General features: G+C 42.8%; 1 protein-coding gene across 13 annotated transcripts in view; it reads right to left on the bottom strand.

Annotated features, from left to right (window-relative positions):
• The window catches only part of FHIT (fragile histidine triad diadenosine triphosphatase), a 1,549,085-nt gene that overhangs the window by 208,904 nt on the left and 1,315,885 nt on the right, over positions 1-24,296 (bottom strand). For all 13 annotated transcript variants that reach the window (XR_015151449.1, XR_015151451.1, XR_015151448.1 and 10 more), the window contains one exon: positions 3,545-3,613. Coding sequence is in view for 8 of the 13 variants with exons in the window: in XM_086367115.1 (XP_086223241.1) it covers positions 3,545-3,613 (69 nt within the window). In the remaining 5 variants the exon portion in view is untranslated. The remainder of the gene's footprint in view (positions 1-3,544; positions 3,614-24,296) is intronic.

The following is a 24,296-nucleotide window of genomic DNA, read 5'->3' as shown; positions in this document are numbered from 1 at the left end:
GGAGCTCTGTCTCCTGCCGTCCCTACTCCACTCCCGGCCCTCCCAGGCAGCCTGTTTGCTGTGTTTCATGGAGAGATGCATAATCTGGAGCCAGTGCTCCCACCAGGATAAAGAATGCTGCCCCTCATCGCTCCATCACTCCTGATTAAGATCACTCAGTCTAATGTCCGTTACGTCTTGTACCAATAACGCCTGTGTAATGCCTCATGTTTCTCATGCTGCTTTCTAGACATTATCTTATTATGTGCTCAAACTGGAGATGTATTTTTGCACAAAGAGGAAGATGAATCTCAAAATGCATGATTTAAAACAGAGGGAAAATTGGATATCTGACCCTTGAAAAAAGTGCTCAGTGGGGGCATCCAATAACCTGGCTTCAAATCCAGGTTCTCCATTGACCTACTGTGGCTGTTTTTGTTTTTTTGAAAAACAAAACAAAACTAATAGCATTAATAAGAAGAGAAACAGTTACTTACTCATAAATGCTTAGTATGCACCAGTCTCTGCAGTAAGCTTTTCATGCAGTCCTCAACCTTTTCAGGATCAGGGATCAATTTCATGGAAGGCCATTTTTCCACAGACCATGGGTAGAGGGGATGGTTTCCGGATGATTCAAGCATGTTCCATTTGTCGTGCACTTTATTTCTAATCTAATGTTGCTTCTGATCTGACAGGAGGTACAGGTTTACAGTCTGGAGGCTGAGGACCCCCGCAGTCACATCATATATTACATGCAACAACATTTTGAAGAGTATGTTTTATATATATCTGCATTTTAAAGGCAAGGGGATTAAGTGACTTGTCCAATGTCACACAAGCAGTAGGTGGCACTGGAATTGGAACCTAACTCTGGCTGTCTCCAAAGTTCAATCTCTTCAAGTTTCTTAGTAGTTTCCCTTACTGGGTACTTATAACTCACCAAGTAATGGGAGGAAAAAAAAAAAAAAAAACAACAACTCTTTTAGCATTTACCTCTCCTGAGAAGCTTCTCCTAATAGGTAGGAGGTAGGGACACGTGTTGTGGGGCTGGAGACCCCGGGAGAGGGTACGCACGAGAGCAAAAGCGTGAGAGGGGAGAGAAAGGCCACGTGCCAACCTTGACCTTGGGCTCCGTGTCTCCACCAGGGCTGAAAGGTAGCCCTGCAGCTTTTGTCACAAGCACATTTGAAATACAAACAAGATTTCAAGGTGACAGTTCAGTCTAAGAAAACAGTGTTTTAAAGTACTTTTAATACCACTTTAGCAGTATTCACTTGTATATAAATCATGTGCTAATGTATTCATTAAAATGGCCTGTACTTGGCAACATTTTATTAACCTCAGTTTATGCTAATAAGATCAGTACTTGGATTTTTTCAAAATGCATCTCTTTTATAATTACTCCATAATTCTAATTTTCTTCCAACTCAAACTAAGCCCTTACTAACCCCCAAAATACATTCCACATCCAATGAAAATGAGTTCAGTTTAAAATACTATAGGACATAACTTTGAGAAAGTATACATTTGGGAGGAAAGCACATTCCCAAGCCTAGCCATGCATCAGAATCTCCTGGGGACTTTCTTATGCACATACAATTACTGACTCTTATGTGGCTCTGTAATATACTGGTTCAGTATTTCTGGGAATAGGACCTCTTGAGAACTGAGATTTGCAGCAATTGGTCTACAGAGCAGCACTTAGGAACCAGTGATTAGACTGTGTCTACCCTACACAGGTGGACTGCAGCCCTTGGAAAACACAGGATACCTAAGACAGTGAGAGATGCCCCAGACATGCTCACTTGTCACCTCGGAGAATTCAGTGACTCCCAGATAAATGATTTATAAGTCCCATTACTAACTGTTGACTTCTTGATCTTAATTTTCAGGGTTTGGGTAGCCATTTTAATACTTAGTTACTACAAAGAAACCTTATAAATACAAATATATTTTTAAAAGATGCATAAAAATCCCTATAAATTAAAAAAAAAAGTTTCTGACTGCTGGAAACCAGATGGGAATCATCAAAGAGGTCGAGTACCATGACAAACAATTAAAATTATAAAATGTGTTTGAAACATTATTCTCAAAGGGATAGAACAGGAGTGTCAAATAAATGGCTCCTCTCTCATATTTGATACCCATGGCAGAGCATCCAGAACAGCCTCAGAACCCTTCCCAACTAAGCACCCCAGGCCCCCACTACCATCTGATCAGCTCTTACATGTGGGGAACATATGTGCCCTTTCCTAGCTAGAAGAAATAGTCACACTGAAATCATTTCTTTTTTCTTCACACCAACACATCTATTACAGACTGCACAGTTCACGTAGCACAGACAGACACGCCCAGGTTCTCATGTAGGTGTGGTCCTAGGAGCAGATCTCCTGGCTCTTGCTGTTCATCTCTACACTGGGGCCACACTTACATCTTTGAAGGGAAGTAATAAGTTAACTGCTCAGTGCTTATGACACAGGGGTCACCCTCTTATTGTTGGGTGAAACACTGACTGAGGCCACCTGCCCTGGCCAGGAAGACACGTGAATGAGTCACTTGCATGGGTTACCTTACAGCAGGAGGTCCTGGTTAGGGACTCGGAACTAACAAACCACCATAAACCCGAAGAAATCAGGAAAGGTCCAAAGGAGAGAGGAGATGCCAGTCCATATGTCTTACCAACCTTCCAGAGTCCTCCTGGCTGGAATCCATCTTGGCTGAGCCATGCGTGGGCCACCCAGAAGGGTTAGGCTTAGGGTTAGGGTTAGGGGTTGGGGTTAGGGTGAGGGTTAGGGTGAGGGTGAGGGTGAGGGTAAGGGACTCGGAAAGGACTCGTGAGTCAGAATGATTGGCCAGAGACAACCCGGAAACTAATCCCATCACCATAAAAGCCGAGGCTGCGAGTCACGTGGCAGAGCAGTCCTCCTGGGTTCCCTTACCCTCCTGCTTTCCAACTAGGCGCCTCTTCCCAGTAAAGTGTCTTGCTTTTTAGCCTGTGTGTTTCCTTGGACAATTCACTTCTGCTTGTGAGACAAGAGCACACTCTCAGGCCCTGGAAGGGGTCACCCTTCCTGCAACATTATCGTTCAAATCAACCTAGTTTCTGCTGGCCACAATTCAAAGTCCCACTCTGAATAAATGCTATTAGGAAAGACAAACTGGATTTCAAAGTGGTTTTAAAACTAAATGTAGTATTCAACTAAAAAAAAGTCATACATCAATCTGCTTGGTTTCCATTGGTGGCACTCTAAATTACCTCCTATGGAACCTCTGCGCTGTATCTCCACACAAATGTTCAGTGCCCTGGTAAATGACAGGGCAGAAATCACAAGGACACCTGGCTTCTGCCAGATTTCATTTGAAAAAGAAAATCATTGTAATTCATTTGCCTTCAGTTTCTGCAGTGACCATTCTTGGCTTCTTGGCCTCTACGGCCCCTTTCCAAGTCTTACTGGGTAGAATATCACTGAAGACCACACCTCCAGTGTTCTTGATTCATCAGATTGATTTCATCACTCTGATGGCACCAGTGATCAAACAGTAAGATCAGAGAGAGCAGACCTACCGCATCATAGATGCTGTCATTCCTGTGAAAGTCTCCAGCCTTCCTTGGAAGAATGTGGACGTGAACATGCTGAAAAATAAAAGAAAGAATAAAATGTGATTATTTCCTCATATATTTCGAGACTTGACAGCGATGCTCTCGTGAAGTCCAATTACTCCACATGGGTTCCTGCTGGATTATTTTTCAGAGGAAGATGATTATCATCTCCAGTAATCATATCTGAAATCTGCAGAGAGGAGAGAGGCAAAAAAACAAGACAGGACAATGTGGTGGCATATACGAGAGTTTGAGTGAAATGCCAGTGTTTTAGGGGCTCTGTGGAATTATTCATAGTTGTCAGTCTTGGTTGTATTTAGCCAGTGCTTTGAAATGACAGCACGTCTTCAAAGGTGACCATGGCGACTCTGAAACTGAGAAATGAGAACTGGCTAACAGAGAACTGCATAAGCAAAGAGCAGATGAGCGAGAGTAGAAAGGACTATGAACCAAATTACAGAGCCAGGACTTCAAATAATAATCATATAATAGTAACGTAAATAGTTCTCACTTATTAGGTGTTGAATTACTGTAAGAAAGCACTGTGCTTGGCTTTTGTCTCATTTAATGATCTAAATAACCCCCTACAAAGTTCTACTTTGATCTCCATTTTACAGATGAGAGCATCTATACTCAGAGAGGTCAAGGGCCCACCGGAAGTGGTAGGGTCAGCGCAGGAAGCCCACCAATCCGGCTCTTACTCCCACATTCTTCATCAGTACGTTAACACTGATTCTGTGAAGTTAATCTTTTAAACAGCCCATTTCTCTAGTATACTAAAGCACCCAGGTAATATACTTAGCAATGCTATTATGCAGAGATCATGAATCAAAGCACACTGCATATCTAATTCAATATATCCTTCAAGGCTAACTTGCCATTTGAAAGTTTTATTTTCCAAATAGCCTCTACTGTACTTCAACTGAAGTTAAACCTCATGCCTGCCCTTGAGCTATGTCCCCTCCTTTATTACAAACCAAGGGGAGGAATGCAAAAAGGAAAAGCCTAAATGTGGAGAAGCAGACAAAGAATCAGACCCAGTCTCTGATCATACCCACCCCTTCTTGATTACAGCGATCAGGCTCCAAGCCTCCCAACAGCCTCTGGAGACTGTGAGATTAAGCGTCCCTGTGGCTTTGCTGCAGGAGGAAGAGAAAATGATACACTATTAAAGCAGAGGCAGGGAGCAAGACCGTCCAAGGTGAATGAAGCAGACAGGAGCTTCACAACAGCCTCTGAGCACACGGTCCCCAAAGAGTCACATGTTTTTCCCAGAATATTCTCCAGTTAATGAGAAAGCCATTTACGGATTCCTTAGCACCTGGGATGAGCACATGCCTACGTCACAAAGACAAGGTGAGCAGTGGGAGACAGGGAGAAGAAACAACAGGGGGGAGCCTATCACTGACTATCCACGGAGCCAAACTCTTAGAAAGAACCAGTGCTGGATAAGCCCACACTGAAACTGACTGACGCACACGGGCTAGTTGACTTAACAGCAAGACTGGAAAAATGCCATAGTACATGGAAAGAGCCTATCCTTCATTCCATCTTTACTTCCTAAGCCTGCAGCTACCCTTTCCATCTTCTTTCCTCTTTCCTTCCTTCTCTACTTCTTTCTTCCTGTCCTCCTTGCCTTCTTTCCTTCCTTTCTTCCATCTATCCACCCACCCACCATCTACCTTGGCCTTTCTAATAATCAGGTATTCCAGACCAGTGTTCTGCAGCCAAAGGGCCTAATGCAACTTCTGGAACTTCCACTTACTAGCTTGTGTGGTCTTGCCTCATAAGTCCTGAATCTCAATACCATTACAGATAATGGGGACTGCAACCATTTCAACCGCACAGAGTTGTTAAGGGGACCAAATCAGCTAACCATGTCCTTAGCTTGCTGCTTAGTACATAGGTAATGCTCAGTACCGGAGAAGGCAATGGCACCCCACTCCAGTACTCTTGCCTGGAAAAATCCCATGGACAGAGGAGCCTGGTAGGCTGCAGTCCATGGGGTCGCTAAGTCAGGCACGACTGAGCGACTTAACTTTCACTTTTCACTTTCATGCATTGGAGAAGGAAATGGCAACCCACTCCAGTGTTCTTGCCTGGAGAATCCCAGGAATGAGGGAGCCTGGTGGGCTGCCGTCTATGGGGTCGCACAGAGTCGGACATGACTGAAGTGACTTAGCAGCAGCAGCAGTGATACTCAACACACATAACTGCAGTAGTATTACTCTTACTTTTTACTTATGTTTATTATTTTTCTAACTGGCAGATAGAGTAGAAATCACATTCAGGGGTTGGTTCCCATACCAGAAGGGAATATACTTATGAAGCTTCTTGAATGGAATATTAAAGTTATCCTGTTGCTAAAGCTTATTTCTGTTGCTATGACTAGTGGTTTTCAAATCTGAGCATGCATCTGTGGCTTGGTGAAACACGGATCACTAGACCCTTAAATTTTGCATTTCGAACAAACTCCCAGTGATATCAATGTTGCTGGTCCAGGGCCATACCTTGAGAACCACTGGTTCAGATTATCCATGTGGTTCTTGACCTCCTCTCCTGAAAACATGCTAACATGGGCATCCGAGTCACTCACTACTTTGCCTGCCCTATTGCATTCTGGGAGTCATATTCCTGAATGCTTGCCTGACTTCCCTCTCACTGGTCACCCTCTGTGCCTTGTCCTTAGGAATATGCCCATCTTCATTCACCAAGGACATATAGGTAGTTGTGAACTTACATTAGGGAAACTTCCTGGGTCCAGGCCCACCCCACACCTCTGTTCCTTTACCTTGCTGTCCTGGGTTTAGTGTTCAGGGCTATCTCTATAGGCTCAGTTACCACCCAGTCTTGGAATGCCGCCCTTGATGACTGGTAACCACTTTAAATTCACCGTGACATTGATGAAAGCAAACAGCTCACCATACAGGTGATTTCCCCCAAGGGCATAGATCTCAACCCAGCCTGATGGCTTGACTTAAATTCTTAAGTGACAGATCGATCACAAGATCCTGACAACCCACTCAACTTCTCAGAAAAGGGAAGTGATGATAAAGCCAGCTCAAAACCTTGCTGTTGTGAAGGAACACCATTGCCATCGCCTTCCAATAGAATGGCCTTCTGATAAGCAGCACATACAGGGATAATTTGACCTAAGTTGTTCTTAGTGAATTCATGTTGAGCTTTGGTGATCACAATTGACTTTTCTAAGTGCTAATAAAACCTCTAATTAAATGTTGCAATATAAGAGTATTTTTAAAAATCTATGATGCACTACATATCAAAAAATTTTTCATGGTCAACTACAATTTCACAATGCTCACCAGTACACTGTCACAGAAGAGGCACCCAAAAGACACACGGTTACGTTTGTTCAATTAGCAATCCAGAAGCTTATTTAATTACGGAGATCTCTGTTCTTTATTCAGATAACATCTGTCTACATTTTTTAATAGATTTATTCGTGCAAAAATTATTTAGAACCAGGTGTTATTCTGGAAACCAGGGATATAGTAATAAACAAGACAAAGTCACTGCCTCCTTAGAACTATACTGCAATGGGTGATGCAGAAAATAAACAAGTAAATAAATATACAACTTAATTTCAGGGGGATATAAATGTCATGCAAAAAATGGAGTGTGCAGAGCTACAGAACTGGAACACTTCAGCATTTGAAGTCTGGGAAGAGAAGTAGTAGGACTAAGACTAAGGATACAGCAAAGAATGAGGCCAATCAAGAGAGGGTAAGTTCCAAAATTGATGAAAGGAGGAGTTTCATGGAGAATATAATCAACAGAGTCAGCACTGTTGAAAGCCTATGTTGATTTCGATGAAACTGGTAAAATAAAAATTTAACTAAAAAGCACATAAGATGTTCAATATCACCAGCCATTAGTGAAATGAAAATAAAACCACACTGAGATATCACTTAGCAGTCAACAGCATGGCAATACAAAAAAAAAAAGAGAGAGAAAATAACAAGTGTGTATGAGAATGTGGACAATTAGAACATTCATAGGCTGTTTTGGGGACTGTAAAATGACGCCACTGTTTTGGAAAATAGTTTGGCACTTCCTCAAAAAGTTAACTTGGGCAAATTCCAAGAATAGTGAAGGACAGGTAAGCCTGGCGTGTTGAAGTCTGTGAGGTCACAAAGAGTAGGACACGACTTAGTGAATGAACAACAACAAAAAGTTAAACACAGACTGACCATACGATTCAGGATTCCACTCCTAAGTACCCACCCCAAAGATCTGAAAACATGTCCACAGAAAAACTTGTACATGAATATTTATAGTAGTATTATTCATCATAGCCAAACAGGGAAAAGAACCCAAGTGTCCAGCAAGTAGGGAATGTATAAACGAAATGTGGTATAGCCAGATAGTGGAATATGATTTGGCCATAAACAGGAATGAAGTACTGCTACAGGAAAGAATTCACTAAGTGAGTTATGCTAGTGAAAGAAGTCAGACACAAAAGGCCAGATAGTGTATCATTGTGTTTATATGAAATGTCCGAAACAGGCACATTTGCAGAGAGAGAGAAAAAATTAGCAGCTGTCAGGGGGAATGGGGAGTGACTGCTAATAGACACATCGTTTGTTTTGGGGAGGATGAGTATGTTCTGAAATTATATAGTCGTGATGGTTGTGCAACTTTGTGAACATACTAGAAAAACACGAAACTGTATAGAGAGAGTGCATTTTATGATATGTGAATTTTATTACCATTAAGTTGTTATTTAAAAAACTGATGTGGGTTTAAGAGAGAGTAGAAGGTGAAGAAAAGGAGATAAGTAAGCATGGATGACTTTTCTAAGGAAAAGGAGTTTTGCAAAGAAATCAGTGGCGGTGGATGTAGCGGAGGAAAGAAATACAGGTTTAAGTTTCCTGAATCTTTAGGTCTCTACAATTATTATTATCCTTAGTAGTAGTAATTTTTTTGTTAATATTTATTGAAAGATCACTACATACCAGTCCCTGGGTTGATTCACATCATTACTTTAATTAATCCTTACAATGCTGCCCAGAGGTTGTTAATAAATCCATCACCATTCCCAAGAGACAAAGTAGACCAAAGAGGTTAAGCAAGGAGGTCACACCCCTGCAGGGAGTGACCAGTAGCTGATATCTGACTCTGAGTCTGTCATCAGAGGCCAGAACATTTGCTCTTACCACAAGTGACACCTTATCTCAGGAGGCCACCCTCTCTCCTGATTCCAAATATAAGGACCACTCTTCAACATGGGCTCTTGATGTCTCTGCCAACTCTGTGACTTCTCAGTCATGTCTTTGATCACATCTCTAAGTTCTCTCAGACTTGCATCCCCTGGGGGATGGAACCTACCTTTGCCCTGAGACTTCAGATCACTTAAAGCAAGGATGCTACATCTTAAATTCCACTTCTACCTTACACCTTCCTAGTTCAAAGCCATGCCAGGTATAATATAGATTAGCCAAGTTGGTCAATATCAAGTTTTCTGCCCCTAATCTATTAACTGTATATAGTTTGCCCCATGCAGTAGACCCACCCTTTCCTGGCTCATCTGCTTGAGAAAATTTTAACTTTAAAAGCCCTTTTTGTTATCTTTTCCTCCAAATGTAGGCTCTCCCTGATAATTAATACCTTAATGACATTTTTATAGGTTTTGCTTCTTTCGTACAACCTGTGTGTCTCCTTCCATGCTTTTGAATGAATTTAGTTTACCCCATACTCACCTGAGGATGGTTAGTATAGTCACATGGATGCTTTTTGTCCTTTTCAGAATACATTCTAATTTGGTTATAAAGGATAAAATCATGGTGGGGGAAAGGGCAGGCAAGACTAGAGACAGAGAGATACCCTTCTTCATAACTGGAGACCAGCAATCTCCACCAATTGCCCCTCAGTGTGTGAACACCTCACCCTCAAATCAATGAATAATCACAGAAGGGCAAGTCTGATTCTAAAGAATCAAAGCAAAAACTGCTGTGGGAGGCAGACTGTGGGCCCTTCAGTATCCTAACCCCAGGGCTGGTGAATATACTAAATTGTATAGCAAAGGAGAATTATGGATGCAGAAGGATTAGCATTGCAACCAATGTTAAACCAAGGTAGAGTATGAATGACCCTGAATTATCCATCTGTACCCCGTGTAATGAACAAACTCTAGGAGACAGCAGAGGACAGGGGAGCATGGCAGGCTACCTTCCCTGGGGTTACAAAGAGTCGGAAATGACTTAGCAACTGAACAACAACCCAGCGTAATCATAGGGGTCCTTAAAATTGGAAGAAGGTGAACATCACCAAAATTTAAAACTTTGTGCTTCAAAGGATACAGTTAAGAAAGTGAAAGGTAAACCATGGAATGAGAGAAAAAAAATTCTGCAAATCATCCATCTGATAAGAGACTTTTATCTACAACTTGTACATAACTGTTCCAACTCAGGAGTAAAGACACAAATCCCAACTATAAAGAATGAGCAAAGGATGAACAGGCATTTCTCCAAAGAAGATGCATTAAAATGGCCAATAAGCAGAGGACCAGAATGTGAAGGCTATGCCTTCAAAACTGCCTTCCTCCTTTCCTTGTTTCCCCCCTTAGAGGGGGGAAAGAGGCAGGTAAGACTGCTTAAAACCAGTAGAAATCAGGTTTCCCAACGTGAAACATACTATTGGTTAAGGGTGATACAGTTTGTTGTCCAAAGGGGAACTTCTGAGACTGAAAGGGGCATTGTTCATCACTGCATTCGCCTGTTTATGGCTACAGATGGGCCCCGACTTTCAATGGTTCTACTTACCATTCTCTAACTTTATGATGGTGTGAGTACAATAAGCATTCAGTAGAAACCACACTTTGATCTTTTCCTGGGCTAGCAATCAATATGTGGTTCCATATTCTCTCCTGACGCTGGGCAGTGGCATTCCCCACAGCAGCCACTCGATCACAAGGGGAAACAAGAGGTACATACATTGGCAACCATCTGTACTAGACAGCCATTCTGGTTCTCACTCTCAGTATAGTATTCAATAAGATCCATGAGCTACTAACACTTTGTTATAAAATAGGCTTTATGTTAGATGATTCTTCCCAACTGCAGTTGAATGTAAGTGTTCTGAGCATATTTAAGGTAGGCTGACTAAGCTATGATATTCTGTAGGTGTGTATTAAATGTATTTTCACCTTAATGATATTTTCAACTTACAATGGGTTTATTGGGGTGTAACCGTGTCATCACTCTTGCCTGGAAAATCCCATGGACGGAGGAGCCTGATGGGCCGCAGTCCATGGGGTCACTAAGAGTTGGACACGACTGAGCGACTTCACTTTCACTTTTCACTTTCATGCATTGGAGAAGGAAATGGCAACCCACTCCAGTGTTCTTGCCTTGAGAATCCCAGGGATGGGGGAGCCTGGTGGGCTTCCGTCTATGGGGTCGCACAGAGTCAGACATGACTGAAGCGACTTAGCAGCAGCAGCAGCAGCAACCGTGTCATAAATCAAACAAGATATGTACAGGTCTAAAGTCCATGGGGTCACTGAGAGTCGGACACGACTAAATGACTTCACTTTCACTTTTCACTTTCATGCATTGGAGAAGGAAATGGCAACCCACTCCAGTGTTTTTGCCTGGAGAATCCCAGGGACAGGGGAGCCTGGTGGGCTGCTGTCTATGGGGTCGCACAGAGTCGGACACAGCTGAAGTGACTTAGCAGCAGCAGCAGCAAAGTCAGACTTCTTCAAATAAACCAGGGAATACACTCACCCAGATATTGTTGCTTACATGGGAAGGATGAGAGCATAAATAAATTGGGATCTGATATCCTCTCAACCTGGCTTAGGGGCTTCCCAGGTGGTACCAGTGGTAAAGAACCCACTTGCAATGCAGGAGACCCAGGTTCGATCCCTGGATCTAGAAGATCCCCTGGAGAAGGGAATGACTACCTACTTCAGTATTTGTGCCTGGGAATCCCATGGACAGAAGAGTCTGGCAGGCTACAGTCCACAGGGTTGTAGAGTCAGACATGACCGAGAGACTAAGCACCAAGATGCATGCTACCAGGCTTAGAATCGAGACCCACCACCATGACCAGTTTGGTGACCTTTGACAATGTACCTGCTCTCTGTAAGCCTTACTTTCCTCATCTAGTACAAGGGAGACAGCAGGAGTTCCTACATCTTAGTATTTTGGTGAGGATATGGTAATGCATATACAGAACTCTGCACAGTTGCTCATTCAGAGTAGTGGGTGATGCATTTATTTTCTGTGCTACTGTCAGTGAGGAAGAAAACTTTCTTCCACCCTCCTAGGTTCTTCTGACTGGTCTAAGAATTAACTGGACATAAGACAGATAGATCAATAGAAGAAAATTAAATGTACTACTGTACCTATGGGAACCCCAGATATACGAGAGGCTCAGCAACAGAAAGGTAAAATGAGGTACATGTGCTATCATGAGCTAAGGGATGGGATCAAGAATTTCAAGGACAGGAGGGTCATCCACAGGACAATAGGAAGAAGAGCAAAGTTTGCTAATTAGATGTCTTCCTTGCCGTCTAGAACGGGCATTTAGATAAAATTTATCTCTGGTAATAACTCTTTTTCTGGGAAAAGTCCCCAAATGAAATTCTTCTAGGTAATTAAAGGAGGGGAAGTGGTCTCTCTTGAGCCCACGGGGTCTCCACTGCCTTTATATCAAAATAATCCACTTGCCTAAGTGCACATCTTGGGGAGATCTGTGCTGAATGCTTACATTACGTAGATTATACACTTAAGCCTCTAGAACAGGAGAAAATACGCTTGGGACTTCTTTTTGAGACAGTAAGTGGTTCTATTTGATGAAAAGAGGATGTTCTGCCCTTTGGAAGTCATGGAGGGGTAGGAGTAAGATGCCAAGAATCTATAGTAATTTGAGATGTAGAATCTCCTGGAGGAAGCCAGAGGAGTGAAAAAAACTAGAGGCAAGATAATAGGGAGGGCGCCTGTGTTAACGCGTCACGCCCAGATGCTTCTCTTCACGTGGCAGTAACTCATCCACCACTCTTCCCTTTAATTCACTTAGGAAAGGAAAACGGGAGAAGCCACTTGAAATGTAATTGTCTCTCGCTGGTCCTGTTTGAGGCTATTATGCAAAGAGTACGGAGATTTCTCATTTTGTTCTGTTTACTGGAGTAAGGTTAAAAAAAAAAAAAAAAGGAGGAGGACCAGTCCTTTCAGCACCTGCTTTCTTAATTGTCAGTGATTTCCTTGCTCCCAAAAGTGAGTGGTTTTTAAACAAAGCAGATACATTCTCGTAAGTGACATCGCCATCTTATAAACATATTGTTACAGCAGGAGAGGGGATGGAACCATGACAACAGGTCCCATTTCCTGCTCAAGGTCAGTGGCCCACATGTCACTCACCTTTTCTTTTTCTTCTCACTTGCAATCAGTGCTTCTTTTGCTTTACAAAGACACATGATAGAAAAGCTGTTTTCTTCCCTTATGTCCTGTTTTGAACTTGTGAGCAGTGGCTAAGGAAGTTGATCTACTTTTTATCTGTCCTATTTGTTCTACATTTCAGAGGAGGAAAGTCTTAAAGAAAACAAACTTCTCCTGGGTTTACCCACTGCCTATTGCAACATCTCCAGTGATCCAGCTCTTCGTGATAAAGATAAAGCTAGTCTTGCTTGCAGTGTGGAAGATGGGGGAAATTGATTGGCAAAATACATGCACTGACACTGGCTCATGTTTGTTCAGTTCTCTGGGCTTCTCTTCTCGTGGAGGAGGAATTGAGGAAGAGCCTGCCAATTATTTCCACCTCATGAGCTTAAAAGCTAAAGGAAAAGTCACATACCCACGTTTTCAGAGTTCGGTGACCCTCTCTACAGCATCAGATTTCATCAGCTTGCTTTTATTTGACTGGAAAAAACCTTAATTTGTAAAAAAAAAAAAAAAAAAAAAAAAAAAAATTTTGAAATTTAAAGTTATCTAGTGAGGAGAAGCTCCTTTAAACTCTCATTGTGGTTTGGAGCCATGCATCATCAAAGGCGGGATGCTCAGATGATGTACTGCTCCCGTACATCATTGGAGCGCCATCCCTCTCATGATATATTATTACATCTCACAATTGGAACACCGCCAGTGATGTATGGCTGAAAAACACAATCGTTAAGCCACGAGACTCCACAGGGTCTCGACAAACTCAGGGTTTTATTTTTCTTTTTTTGGAAACTGGATTTGTTCTTTATCTTTTACTTTTTCTTCAAATTTCTCAGCTTGACTGGGACAACTGGGGTACCAGGAACACTGTGTGTTTCCTGCATTTCACGACAGGGACAGCAACTGCATGTGCTACAGGAAGGAGCCTGCCAGCACAACCAGAGACCATCACATGCCCACGCCTTTTGACAGATGACTATTTCTACCCCTGAGTTGACAGTGTCAAGGTGTCTGCAAGGCCCTTGAGCAGAAGCACTTCCAGGGACATTTATTTTGGAACTAAGGAGCTGGTAGTGTTTTCATGCTGACCTTAAGCTTAGCAGTAGAAGGTGAGGCCTCCCCCAACCGAGTAAGGAAGAATCCAGCCAGGAAGAAAACACAAGCTTTGGGGCTGGTGATGTCCTGGAATGGAATCTTCTTAGCAAAAGTCCCTGCAGAACCAAGCCTTCTGATTGAGAGAAGAAGCAGGTTGCCTAAAATATTTTCAAAACTACTTCTGTATAATATAGTAATAATATATGCCAGTTGGAATATGCCAGCATTAGTCTATATACTTTATCAATATATTTCATATAATCCACAATAACCTTATGCATTTTCTTCCCTGGTGGCTCAGACGGTAAAGAATCAGCCTGCCAATGCAGGAGACCCAAGTTTGATCCCTGGGTTGGGAAGATCCCCTGGAGGAGGAAATGGCTACCCACTCCAGTATTCTTGCTCAGGAAATCCCATGGACTGTAGCCCACCAGGCTCCTCTCTCCATGGGGTTGCAAAGAGTTGGACATGACCGAAGCGACTCAGTACACACACACAACATTATGCATTAGAATACTGGTTTTATCTCCACTTGAAAGATGAGGCAAAACGGAGGGAGTTATAGATAAAGAAATGGAGGCCTTGGGAGGGAGAGTGGATAGATTTTCTCAACTCCAAAGTCCAAATACAACATTTTCTATTGGCACTGTGGTATAGTAACACACAGCCCAGCAGAAGGCACCCCAAATACTACTCATCTCAGGCTTCTGAGCACGAATGTGAGGAGGTCCATGAGAGACTAGTTCTCTTACAAACTTACAATCTTGTAAAACATTCCATATTATCTTCTGTCTCATGACTGATTTTCAAAGTGGCATAATAGCTTCAAATTCTTAAAACCATTTAACAAAAAGAAAGAACTTGTAATTATCACTCTTAAAAAAGTTGACCAACTCACCCAAGATCTGAAAAACCATGATATTCTTCAAATCAGGTCATTTCTACAACATTAGGTTATGCTCCTGCAATAAGACAGGTGGAATCCAGGTAGACCCTTCCGGGGTAAGAGTCTTCCTGTTGACCCACACTATTCTTGCTTGAAGAATTTCACGGACAGAGGAGCCTGGTGGGCTACAGTTCATGGGGTTGCTAAGAGTCAGACATGACTGAAAGCGACTTAGCACAAACTCACATTGACACACACAGGCAGGAGGTCAGAGGTTCTCTGTGAAAATGATTCTGTTTGCTGTCTTGCAGGGAAAGCACCTTAATGAGGTTTCCAGCAAAACAACTTTCAAGAGCTACAAGAATATTTCAGGATTTGTCATCCTTGTGTTTTATGAGCTACCGTTGTAGCTGTTGCATTTACATATTCTTGCTAGAAAAAATTAGAAATTGGTCTTCCCTCCATGTGGAGCTCCTTTCTCTCCTATCTTCCTCTCGCTTTTTAAGGGCCAGTTCAGATGCCACCTCTTCTGTGTGACGTTCAGACTCTCCAGGGCTCCTGTGATTCTTCGTATCAATCTCAGTAACTGCTTTCAGTACAAAATATCCAGAACTATAGTTCTCTCTGTTTCATTAATCTGGACCTCTAGGTGAGTCTTTACCATATTTTCCTTCTGATTATTTATTTTCCTCTCCTCCCAGATTCCTAGCTTTGAGAATACATTATGTAATTGTTGGAAGGATAAGGAGATGAGCAGATGGATGGACAAATGAATGGATGGATGCATGGATGGATGGACAGATAGGTGGGTGGAGAGATGACTATATTCTTAATCTGTTCACTTCCTTTAAAAGAAAGAAAGGAGAGGGGAAAAAAAGTAACCTCATACACTCAGATCCTCTTCACCAAGCTGGTCTTCTTCCTCTGCTTAGGAGTTCCTGCACATGTAAGACTGTGGTCTATGCAGAGCCATTCTGACTGCATGGCACATGCCTTTCTTCCCCATGGAAAAGTTTCTTTTTATCAAAATGTAAGTTTGAAGACCTTATCTTCCCAACTTCCTTTTAAAAAACTGCTCAAATATGCTTGAGTGTCTGAAGCAAATAGCTTATCCTGAAAACAATCAGGACCCAGCTGACTGTCAAGAGGACAGATTCTTTGTTCAGCATTAACTGTGATAAGAGTCATTGTGACTGCCTCAAGAGAGAAGCAGAAACCCACCCTTTCTTTGGATACCTTCTGACCTTCACAAATTAATTCTAGGATGCATTATTCGCCAGCAAGCATACCTAGAATATGTACTTTCTATTTCCACACCGTATCAGACCATTAATCTGCAGAGCTGTTCCCTCTGGGTGCCTTTCTGTCAGGTACACAATAAAGGATTTGGATGCAAATGCAAGAGTGATGGCATTTTTCCTTGTCTTACTCATTTCATGACAAATGCACGTTGCTTTACTGTTTGCTGTACACATAATTACAGTTCTTTAATTTATGTTTCAATAAAATGTATAATAATAAACGTTTACTGCTCCATGAATAAACATTCAAATGAAGCCTCTAATGGAGGTTACATGTTTTGAAGCAGTTCTGTGGCTCTCCAGAATCTCGCCCTCTACTTAATGAGCATCATTTCCATAATCTGTGCATTATTGCTTAAGCCTCCCTTTAGGAATATTTTACAAAGCCAAAATTTTTATGAAATATTATCCATCCAAAGGGGGGAAAATGTGAAGGGGATTAGCAACTTGTCCTGTTAAAGGGACAGGACAAGCTTTCATGTCCCTCCAGAGATACTGACACGGTAATTACAGAGATGGTGCTTCCTCATTATCTCACCAGGCAAGTATCACTGGTACAGTTTTTGCCTTTAATATTTGGTTTAAATAAAAGGAATGAGAAATTCAGAAAGGTCAGTCATGAAGGGCAAGCTTGGGCTAATTCCTTTTCTACTGCTAAAAAAGGGACCAGGAAGTAGACCTATAAATTGAGGGAAGGCTAGGATACCGTTCAGTGACTGCAGCCATGAAATTAAAAGATCCTTGCTCCTTGGAAGAAAAACTATGACAAACCTAGACAGCTTCTTAAAAAGCAGAGATGTTGCTTTGCTGACAAAGGTCCATATAGTTAAATCTATGGTTTTTCCAGTAGTCATGTACGGATGTGACAGTTGGACCTTAAAGAGGCTGGGCACCAAAGAACTGATGCTTTCAAATTGTGGTGCTGTCAAAGACTCTTGAGAGTTCCTTGGATGGCAAGGATCAAACCAGTCAAACTTACAAGAAATCTACCCTGAATACTCATTGGAAGGACTGAGGCTGAAGCTGAAACTCCAATAATTTTGCCACCTGATTCGAAGAGCTGACTCATTGGAAGGGACCCTGATGCTGAGAAAGATTGAGGGCAGGAGGAGAAGGGGGCGACAGAGGATGAGATGGTTGGATGGCATCACCGACTCAGTGGACATGAGTTTGAGCAAATTTTGGGAGATAGTAAAGGACAGGGAAACCTGGCATGCTGCAGTTCATGGGGTCACTAAGGGTCAGACATGACTTAGTGACTGAACAACAACAATAACAGGACACCACAGACTGGACATTTCTGAAAATGGAAACAGTCACAGGACTTGAATATCAAATGGTCACGCTGACGTAACTGAATCCAGACAAGATCGCAGGTTGGGCTTCAAGTTGATGGTGTCACACATTACTATCAGTGTGAGTTATTATTTAGGAAAATGACAATACAATTTAATGGTATTATCATTTCAAGTGGTTAAAAATTAAATGATTTTTGTAAACTGTTCTTAAAAGCAGGTGCTTTAAAAAATCACCAAAGCGTAATGATAGATCTATTTATTGGTTCTTTGTCCAAAAGTTAAGACTGGATTGTTTAGGAGAAAAAAAGTTACCAGGAAAAATCAAGAAACAAAGATCCTTGGCAGTGTGCTGAGATCCAGATACTGGTCCTCTCCTGAGAGGTGATGAAATGTGTTAAAGCAAAAACTGTCACTTCAGGACGTATTAGCCTGCTTTGGCAGGTCAGGAAAATTTATTTAAACTTAGGAGACACTCATTTACACGCTTTGAATAACTTTTGAATAACTATTGCTGGACTTGCATGCTACATCATGAGACAGTGTTGTTATCTACAGTAGGAACTACAGCAAGAAATTAAAAGTTCCTAAAAGGAGATGTGCCCTCTCCTAAGATTTTATCATTTGCTCTAAGCTCCTTTGCTATATGCTCTTTTCACTGTTACTGCAAAATTTTTCCAATGAACATTATCTTTCCTTCACACAAGTTCAATTCAAGCTTTCCACCACTTCAATACGGCTATTTTCACATAAGACTTCAACGAAATAAGACATTCAGCATAAATAGAATTTAGCGTGATCCAAATTTTATCATATTTCTCCTTTGGATTGCTTTTTTTGTTATTCACATCCTGCTTTTCTCTTGATCCATATGCTGTCTTGTTCTCTAATGCTCCTGAATTAGAAAGAATTAGGCAGAACCATCTTTTAGAGCATGACATTTTCCTCCTCACTCAAGCGAGCAGGTATTTATTTCGGAGTCATGCTTTAGAAGTGACATCCTCTTTGAGGATGGAGTAAATCTCCGCCTACAGAACTGCTAAGTGGAGCTGCTACTTCTTGAAAGGGTTCTACCCAGATATGCTACAGAGAGCATTAACTTCATAAATGAGATTCTTTTCAAAGTAGTCATTGTAAAATATACCAGGAAAACCGCCCCCACCCAACTCCCTGCAACCCGTGAGCATGGACTTGATAGCTCAAGACAGGATGAATGACTCCGATTAGGCCAATGATCCCTAGTTTTATAGGGCCCTCCTAAATCACATCTCAGTTTGGGTTTAGAAGGAACGCTGCTGGGAGCATCCAGAGGGCTGCATATCATCTCAGCCTGGCTCCCACACATGGAGCCAGGGAGATTTGTGGGACCCTGTCTGGTAGCTCGGAGGCACAGCGATGATACTACCAAAGCAATAATAATAAAAAAGGAAATAGGCAGTGGGGAAGCCCTGGAACCATCCCTCATTTTTCTCCTAATATACTTTACTGTTCAGTGAGACAGAATGATTCCACAGACAGAGCCCAGAAATTAGATAATATGAGACATTGATAATGTTTCTTTTTCTGAATGATTTCGGTAACTGAGGCCTGGGATTTCTGTTGACTAAACTTCTTTGATTCTTTCATCCAGAATGGAACACTTGCTAACTTCAGTCTCGCTGGTTCACCATTCATGGAAGACACGCTGCGTCATGTCCGAATCCTCCTTGAAACAGTCTGAATCCTCCTTTACAGAAGGAATTGCAGTAGAATTTTAATAACATCTTAAATTTGCTGGGACTCTGGCCACAGACCCAGGATTTATAGTGATGGAGACTTTTTTAGGAACATTTAGCATAAATGCTCCCTCATGGCACAGGTCAGGATTGCCTGTGCAGGAGGTGAGGTCAGAGGAAGCGTTTATGATGACTTTCCTGTGCCTCTTAACCTTTGGAATTAATTTTTGGTCAAGAGGACCATCCAATGCCTGACTGTGTGTTACTGTACAAAAACAAAAACATTTATTTGCATTGGTTTAGGACACTGTCTGGCCCTGGTTACTGCCCACATTGGCTTAATTCATGAAAGTGATTAACCAACAATCCATCTCTTAAAATGAGTTGCATGAGCAGGCCATGCCAGGCTCAAGGATGTGAAAGTTGGGGGTCATATTCTAAGGAACATCATACATACACCATCAAGAAGTCTAGACAGAGAGCATCACAGGTTACACTGAATGAGTGAGAAGTCCCACATACAGTGCACGTTGTCAAGTGCTGACAACGGACACACAGCCGCCAAGTCTAGAGCACAGCAGGCGTAGAATTCACTTTAAACCAAGTGATGAGGGATGTAAAGTCTATGACAGGTCCCAAATCCTGTTTCACGGGATCACAATATAGAGATTCTGCAGCTAGACCACCTGAGCTCAACACCTGGTTCTGGTTATTACAAGCTGTGGGATGTCACCCATCTCAGAACCTCAGATTCCTCTTCTATAAGATGAACCTACCCCATGGGGTGGCTGAGAGGACTGAATGGGTTAGTACTGCAAAGTGCTTAGACTCATCTCATGCTTGGAGCTGAATCAGCATCAAGCTCAGTGTTTGCAGCTATCACTGCTGTTGCCGCTGCAGCCCCCACCTCTACTACAGCTGCCTTATCACCAAAAACGCTAAATTTTAAAATAAAATTTTAAATAAATACTCAAGAAACAAGTCATCTTCCAACTTTCTTTTAAGGAGTTCAACCCATTATTTAAAAAAATGTATTCACTAGAATCCTAACCTGTAAGGCAAACAGAAGTATCCCTAGAAACACATTCGAGACCCCTGCACACACATATCCTGGCCTCTAAAAGCCCTGGGGCTCCCATAAAGCACCACGCGAAAACCTTTGCTTTCAACTCCCTGGGGAAGGAGGCTGAATGCAGAGACCTGGGGGCCCTCCCTTAGGGATACAAAGCCTCAGGCAGTGGAGCTTAATGGTTAAGACAATGAAGTTCCAAGGTCACATGACCTAGGATGACATTCCCACTCCCACTCTCACTGTCTGAGTGAACAGGGGGATAGTTTGATACCGGTAAGCCTTGGGTTCCACACACATAAAATGCAGATAATAATGTGCCTTCTTCAAAGCGCTGTGGAGAGGATGAGATAACGCAGAAAGAGCCCTGAGCACAGCTCCTGTGACCATAAGGAAATGCACGGCCAATCTGAGCGGCTTTCCTGGTTATTGTCACTTACATCTCTGTTCCACTCTTACCTCCTGCTGCAAGCTTGTGTGCCCCTAAAATTCACATGCTGAAACCCTAACCCTTCACGTAACCGTATTGGGAGGTAGAGCCTTCGAGAGGTAATTAGGTCAGGAGAGTGGAGCCCTCGTGAATAGGATCAGGGATCTTATAAAAGACACAAGTAAGTTTGTCCCCACATGTAAGGACACAAGAAGGGTGTCATCTGCACACCAGGAAGCAGGCTCGCACCCGACACCAGCTTTGTGGGGGCCTCTGTCATAGACTTCCCAGCCTCCACAACCTCGGAACACACTGTTGTTTAACACACCCAGCCAGCCAATGGTGTCCTGTTACAGTAATCTGAACTAAGACACCTCCCTGACAAGTACTCCCCTCATTCCTTCATACGAAAGAGTCCCCCATCATAACGGTCTCCATGACACCATCCCCTTTCCCTTCTTGTAATTACGGTCTGCATTTGTTTACTCTTTAAGTTTCCTGACACATTCATAGTGGTGACTCCAGCACCTGAAGTGATGCGTGGCACACCGAGGACACTCAGGAGATAAGCACAGAACGAACCAATGAAGTGAAACAGGAGGAGGAGGAACAGAAAGGAGGCGTTCCCGCTCAGCATTCAAGAGATCAGAGGAATGAATCTCTTCACCTCTTGGACTTGAAACCAGGGGGTGCAGTTCTTTATAGAAATAGCAGAAATAAATGTGATGGCATGCACTTTTGTGTATACAGTAGGAAAAGATGATTGTGTTCAAACTCAACTACGCTTAACAGTGCTCTCTGCGGAGAAGTGTAGGCAGTGGGGAAATCAAACTAACTTAGAGGTTTGCCAAAATCAGAGTCCAGTCAAAATAGCAAGGACACAGAACACCACTGTTTCCAGCAGCCTCTCACCTTTTTCTTATCCTGAAAATTGCAGGAGACAGATAGAGACCTCTCTCTCTCTCTCTTGGTCTCTGTCTCTCTGTTTCACTCATACTTGGCTTCATTGTGTCCAAGCAAAAGGGTTCCTGTGATGTCACATATTTTATTTTGTCCTAAAATATTGTCTAGCTGCCTGTTGCGGGGTCTGTGTATACAGTTGAAGTTGGGAATCTTCACTGGCTTTATGTCTACTTTGAGAATCTGTGATGTATTAGGATTCAAAACATGCTATCAGACACTGGAAAGACCGCATGAGACCCAGAGCTGCAGGGCAGCCACCAGGCTATCTTGAGGCCCATGAGAGGCGGGTTCTGCTGCAGGGGCTGCAGGATACCCAGGAGATGAAGGCATATGGCCCCATCAGATCCTGTGAGGGCAGATGCCCCCAGTCTTTCCTGACAACAATCTCAAACACATGATTTGTTAAGGTGAGAAGGGTTGTAATGCAGAGAGGACAGTTGATCTGGGAAGGGTTCGGAATGGGGAGTCTGATCATGTGTGGAAAGTCGTGTTACCTTTGAGGGGCCCTTACTCTTGGAAATGACTCTCTTCCATCAACTGCCTGGCCCCATATATGGTCAATGAATCATCCTAAGATCCTAGGGTCTGGACTCTTCTCATGACCTCAAAGTGGCCTCAGAAACTAGGGATGATGGCTTCTGGGGAAATGAATTGGCATCACCACCATCAGGAAGGCTGTAGGCCCCTGACAGAGGGTCTCCAGTTGTCCTGTTTAAGCCTCTATTCTGGCTCTGGTAGCCCCAATCCCCCCATCTTGCTCTCCCAGCTTCAGCCTCCATGCTGTACATCCATATTTATCAATAGAGTCTCAGCCTGAATCTTTTATACATGGCCCTTCCTACAGGGGGCCTCTTAATTCTCAGGCAAACCCGATCCCAGACCCCACCTTTTCAGCGATCTGTAGAACCTGTACCCGGTGCCTCTTGCAGGAACCATCTTCTCAACACTCCCGTGCCTTAATTTGACTCTCCAAACCCGGCATGAAGCCACATCTCATTTCCACATCCTAACATGTCTATGGATGTTTTCTATCAGATTGTTAGCTAAATATCCCACCAAAAATAGGGGTGGTCAAAGAAATCTCACTTATGAGACAGAAATAAAGGCTTTCCCTTGGACAGAACAAAATAGCCACTCTCCTTTTCCCAGGTGGCCTCAGGAGCACATTCCTACAGCGGACCTCTTTCCTCTCTCCCCCTCAGCAACTCAGCTCTCTGTTAGAATTCTAGCTAAGCAGTTCCGCCTGAGAGATTATGATAGTTGAACTGGTTTCAACCAGAAAGCTAAGCCCCACTACTCTGAGCACAGACCTGCTCTCCTATTACACCAGTGAGAAGAAAAACCAAGGCATTGCAATAAATTTCTGGGTGTGTACTGGAAATCACACAGCTTTGCTCAGCTTTACTCCTGGCATCCCACACACATAGATGATACAGGTAACAAAGCGGAACATGGGGATCAGAGGGAGGCAAGGAGAAGGCTGACAAGCACCAAGAATTTTCAGGTTGACAGAAGTCAACGATTTTCTTTTTCAAGCCTGGGATGAAAGGGAGATTAGGCCAGCTGGATAGGGAGTGGACAAAGAACTATGTTCCATCACAAATAAATCAGTATGGAAACTGGAGGAGGACTTCTATCTCAGGGATGGAAGAGGAAGGAGACCACTCACACCTACTTTATTTGAAATGCCCTTGTCCTCCCAGCCTTTCTCTACAGTGACTATGAGAGGAGGGGCCCTTGGGAACTGAGGAATGGAATATATCCTGTCATAGCAGTAAGCAAGGATGTCACAGTCTTCAGGGATTCCAGCCCTCCAATGTGGGTTCCTGAGCCCTAGGGCAGGAGAAGAATACCTGCGGTCTAACAGCCATCACGTTGTTTAGTCACTCCCTAAAGGGAAGCCCAGGGGAGCTCAGGATGTTAAAAAACACAGGATACTGGCCCCAGCATAGCTGACATGCATATGAAGGGAATGCTTTCAGGAGCGCAGGCTCTTGTACCTTCCCATATATAGAAAAGCACTAAATTCGTTAACTTGGTATATCTGGTTTTCTTTAATTCAGTTCAGTTCATTCGCTCAGTCGCATCCGACTCTTTGCGACCCCATGGACTGTAGCACACCAGGCTTCCCTGTCCATCACCAACTCCTGGAGCTTACTCAAACTCATGTCCATCAAGTCAGTGATGCCATCCAACCATCTTAGCAATAATCTTTTGATATTCAAACTACCCGCCCTTTGTGGCAAAATTTCTCTACAAGCTGGTTCCTCCTCTAGCATCCTCAGAGCAGTTTTCTCAGGGTTACTTAAGATGCTGTCTCCTGGGCTTGAAGTTCTAAATACTCCCACCAAATAAAACATAACTCTTTAGGTTATGTCTATTTTTTAAGCCAATGCCCCTTATATTCACATTTCCACCCCTACCCTCATGGTTCCTAACTGCTGGCAATCAATAATCTATTCTCTAACAGTATAATTTTGTCATTTTAAGAATGCTATATTGGAACCATACTTTATTTGACCTGTTGACGCTGGCTTTTTTCACTTAGTATATTAATG

Source organism: Bos grunniens, chromosome 22, assembly GCF_055505025.1.
Source record: "Bos grunniens cultivar Pamir isolate PY7600 chromosome 22, Bosgru_T2T1.0, whole genome shotgun sequence".
NCBI lineage: Eukaryota > Metazoa > Chordata > Mammalia > Artiodactyla > Bovidae > Bos > Bos grunniens.
This window is presented reverse-complemented; position numbering and strand designations above follow the sequence as displayed.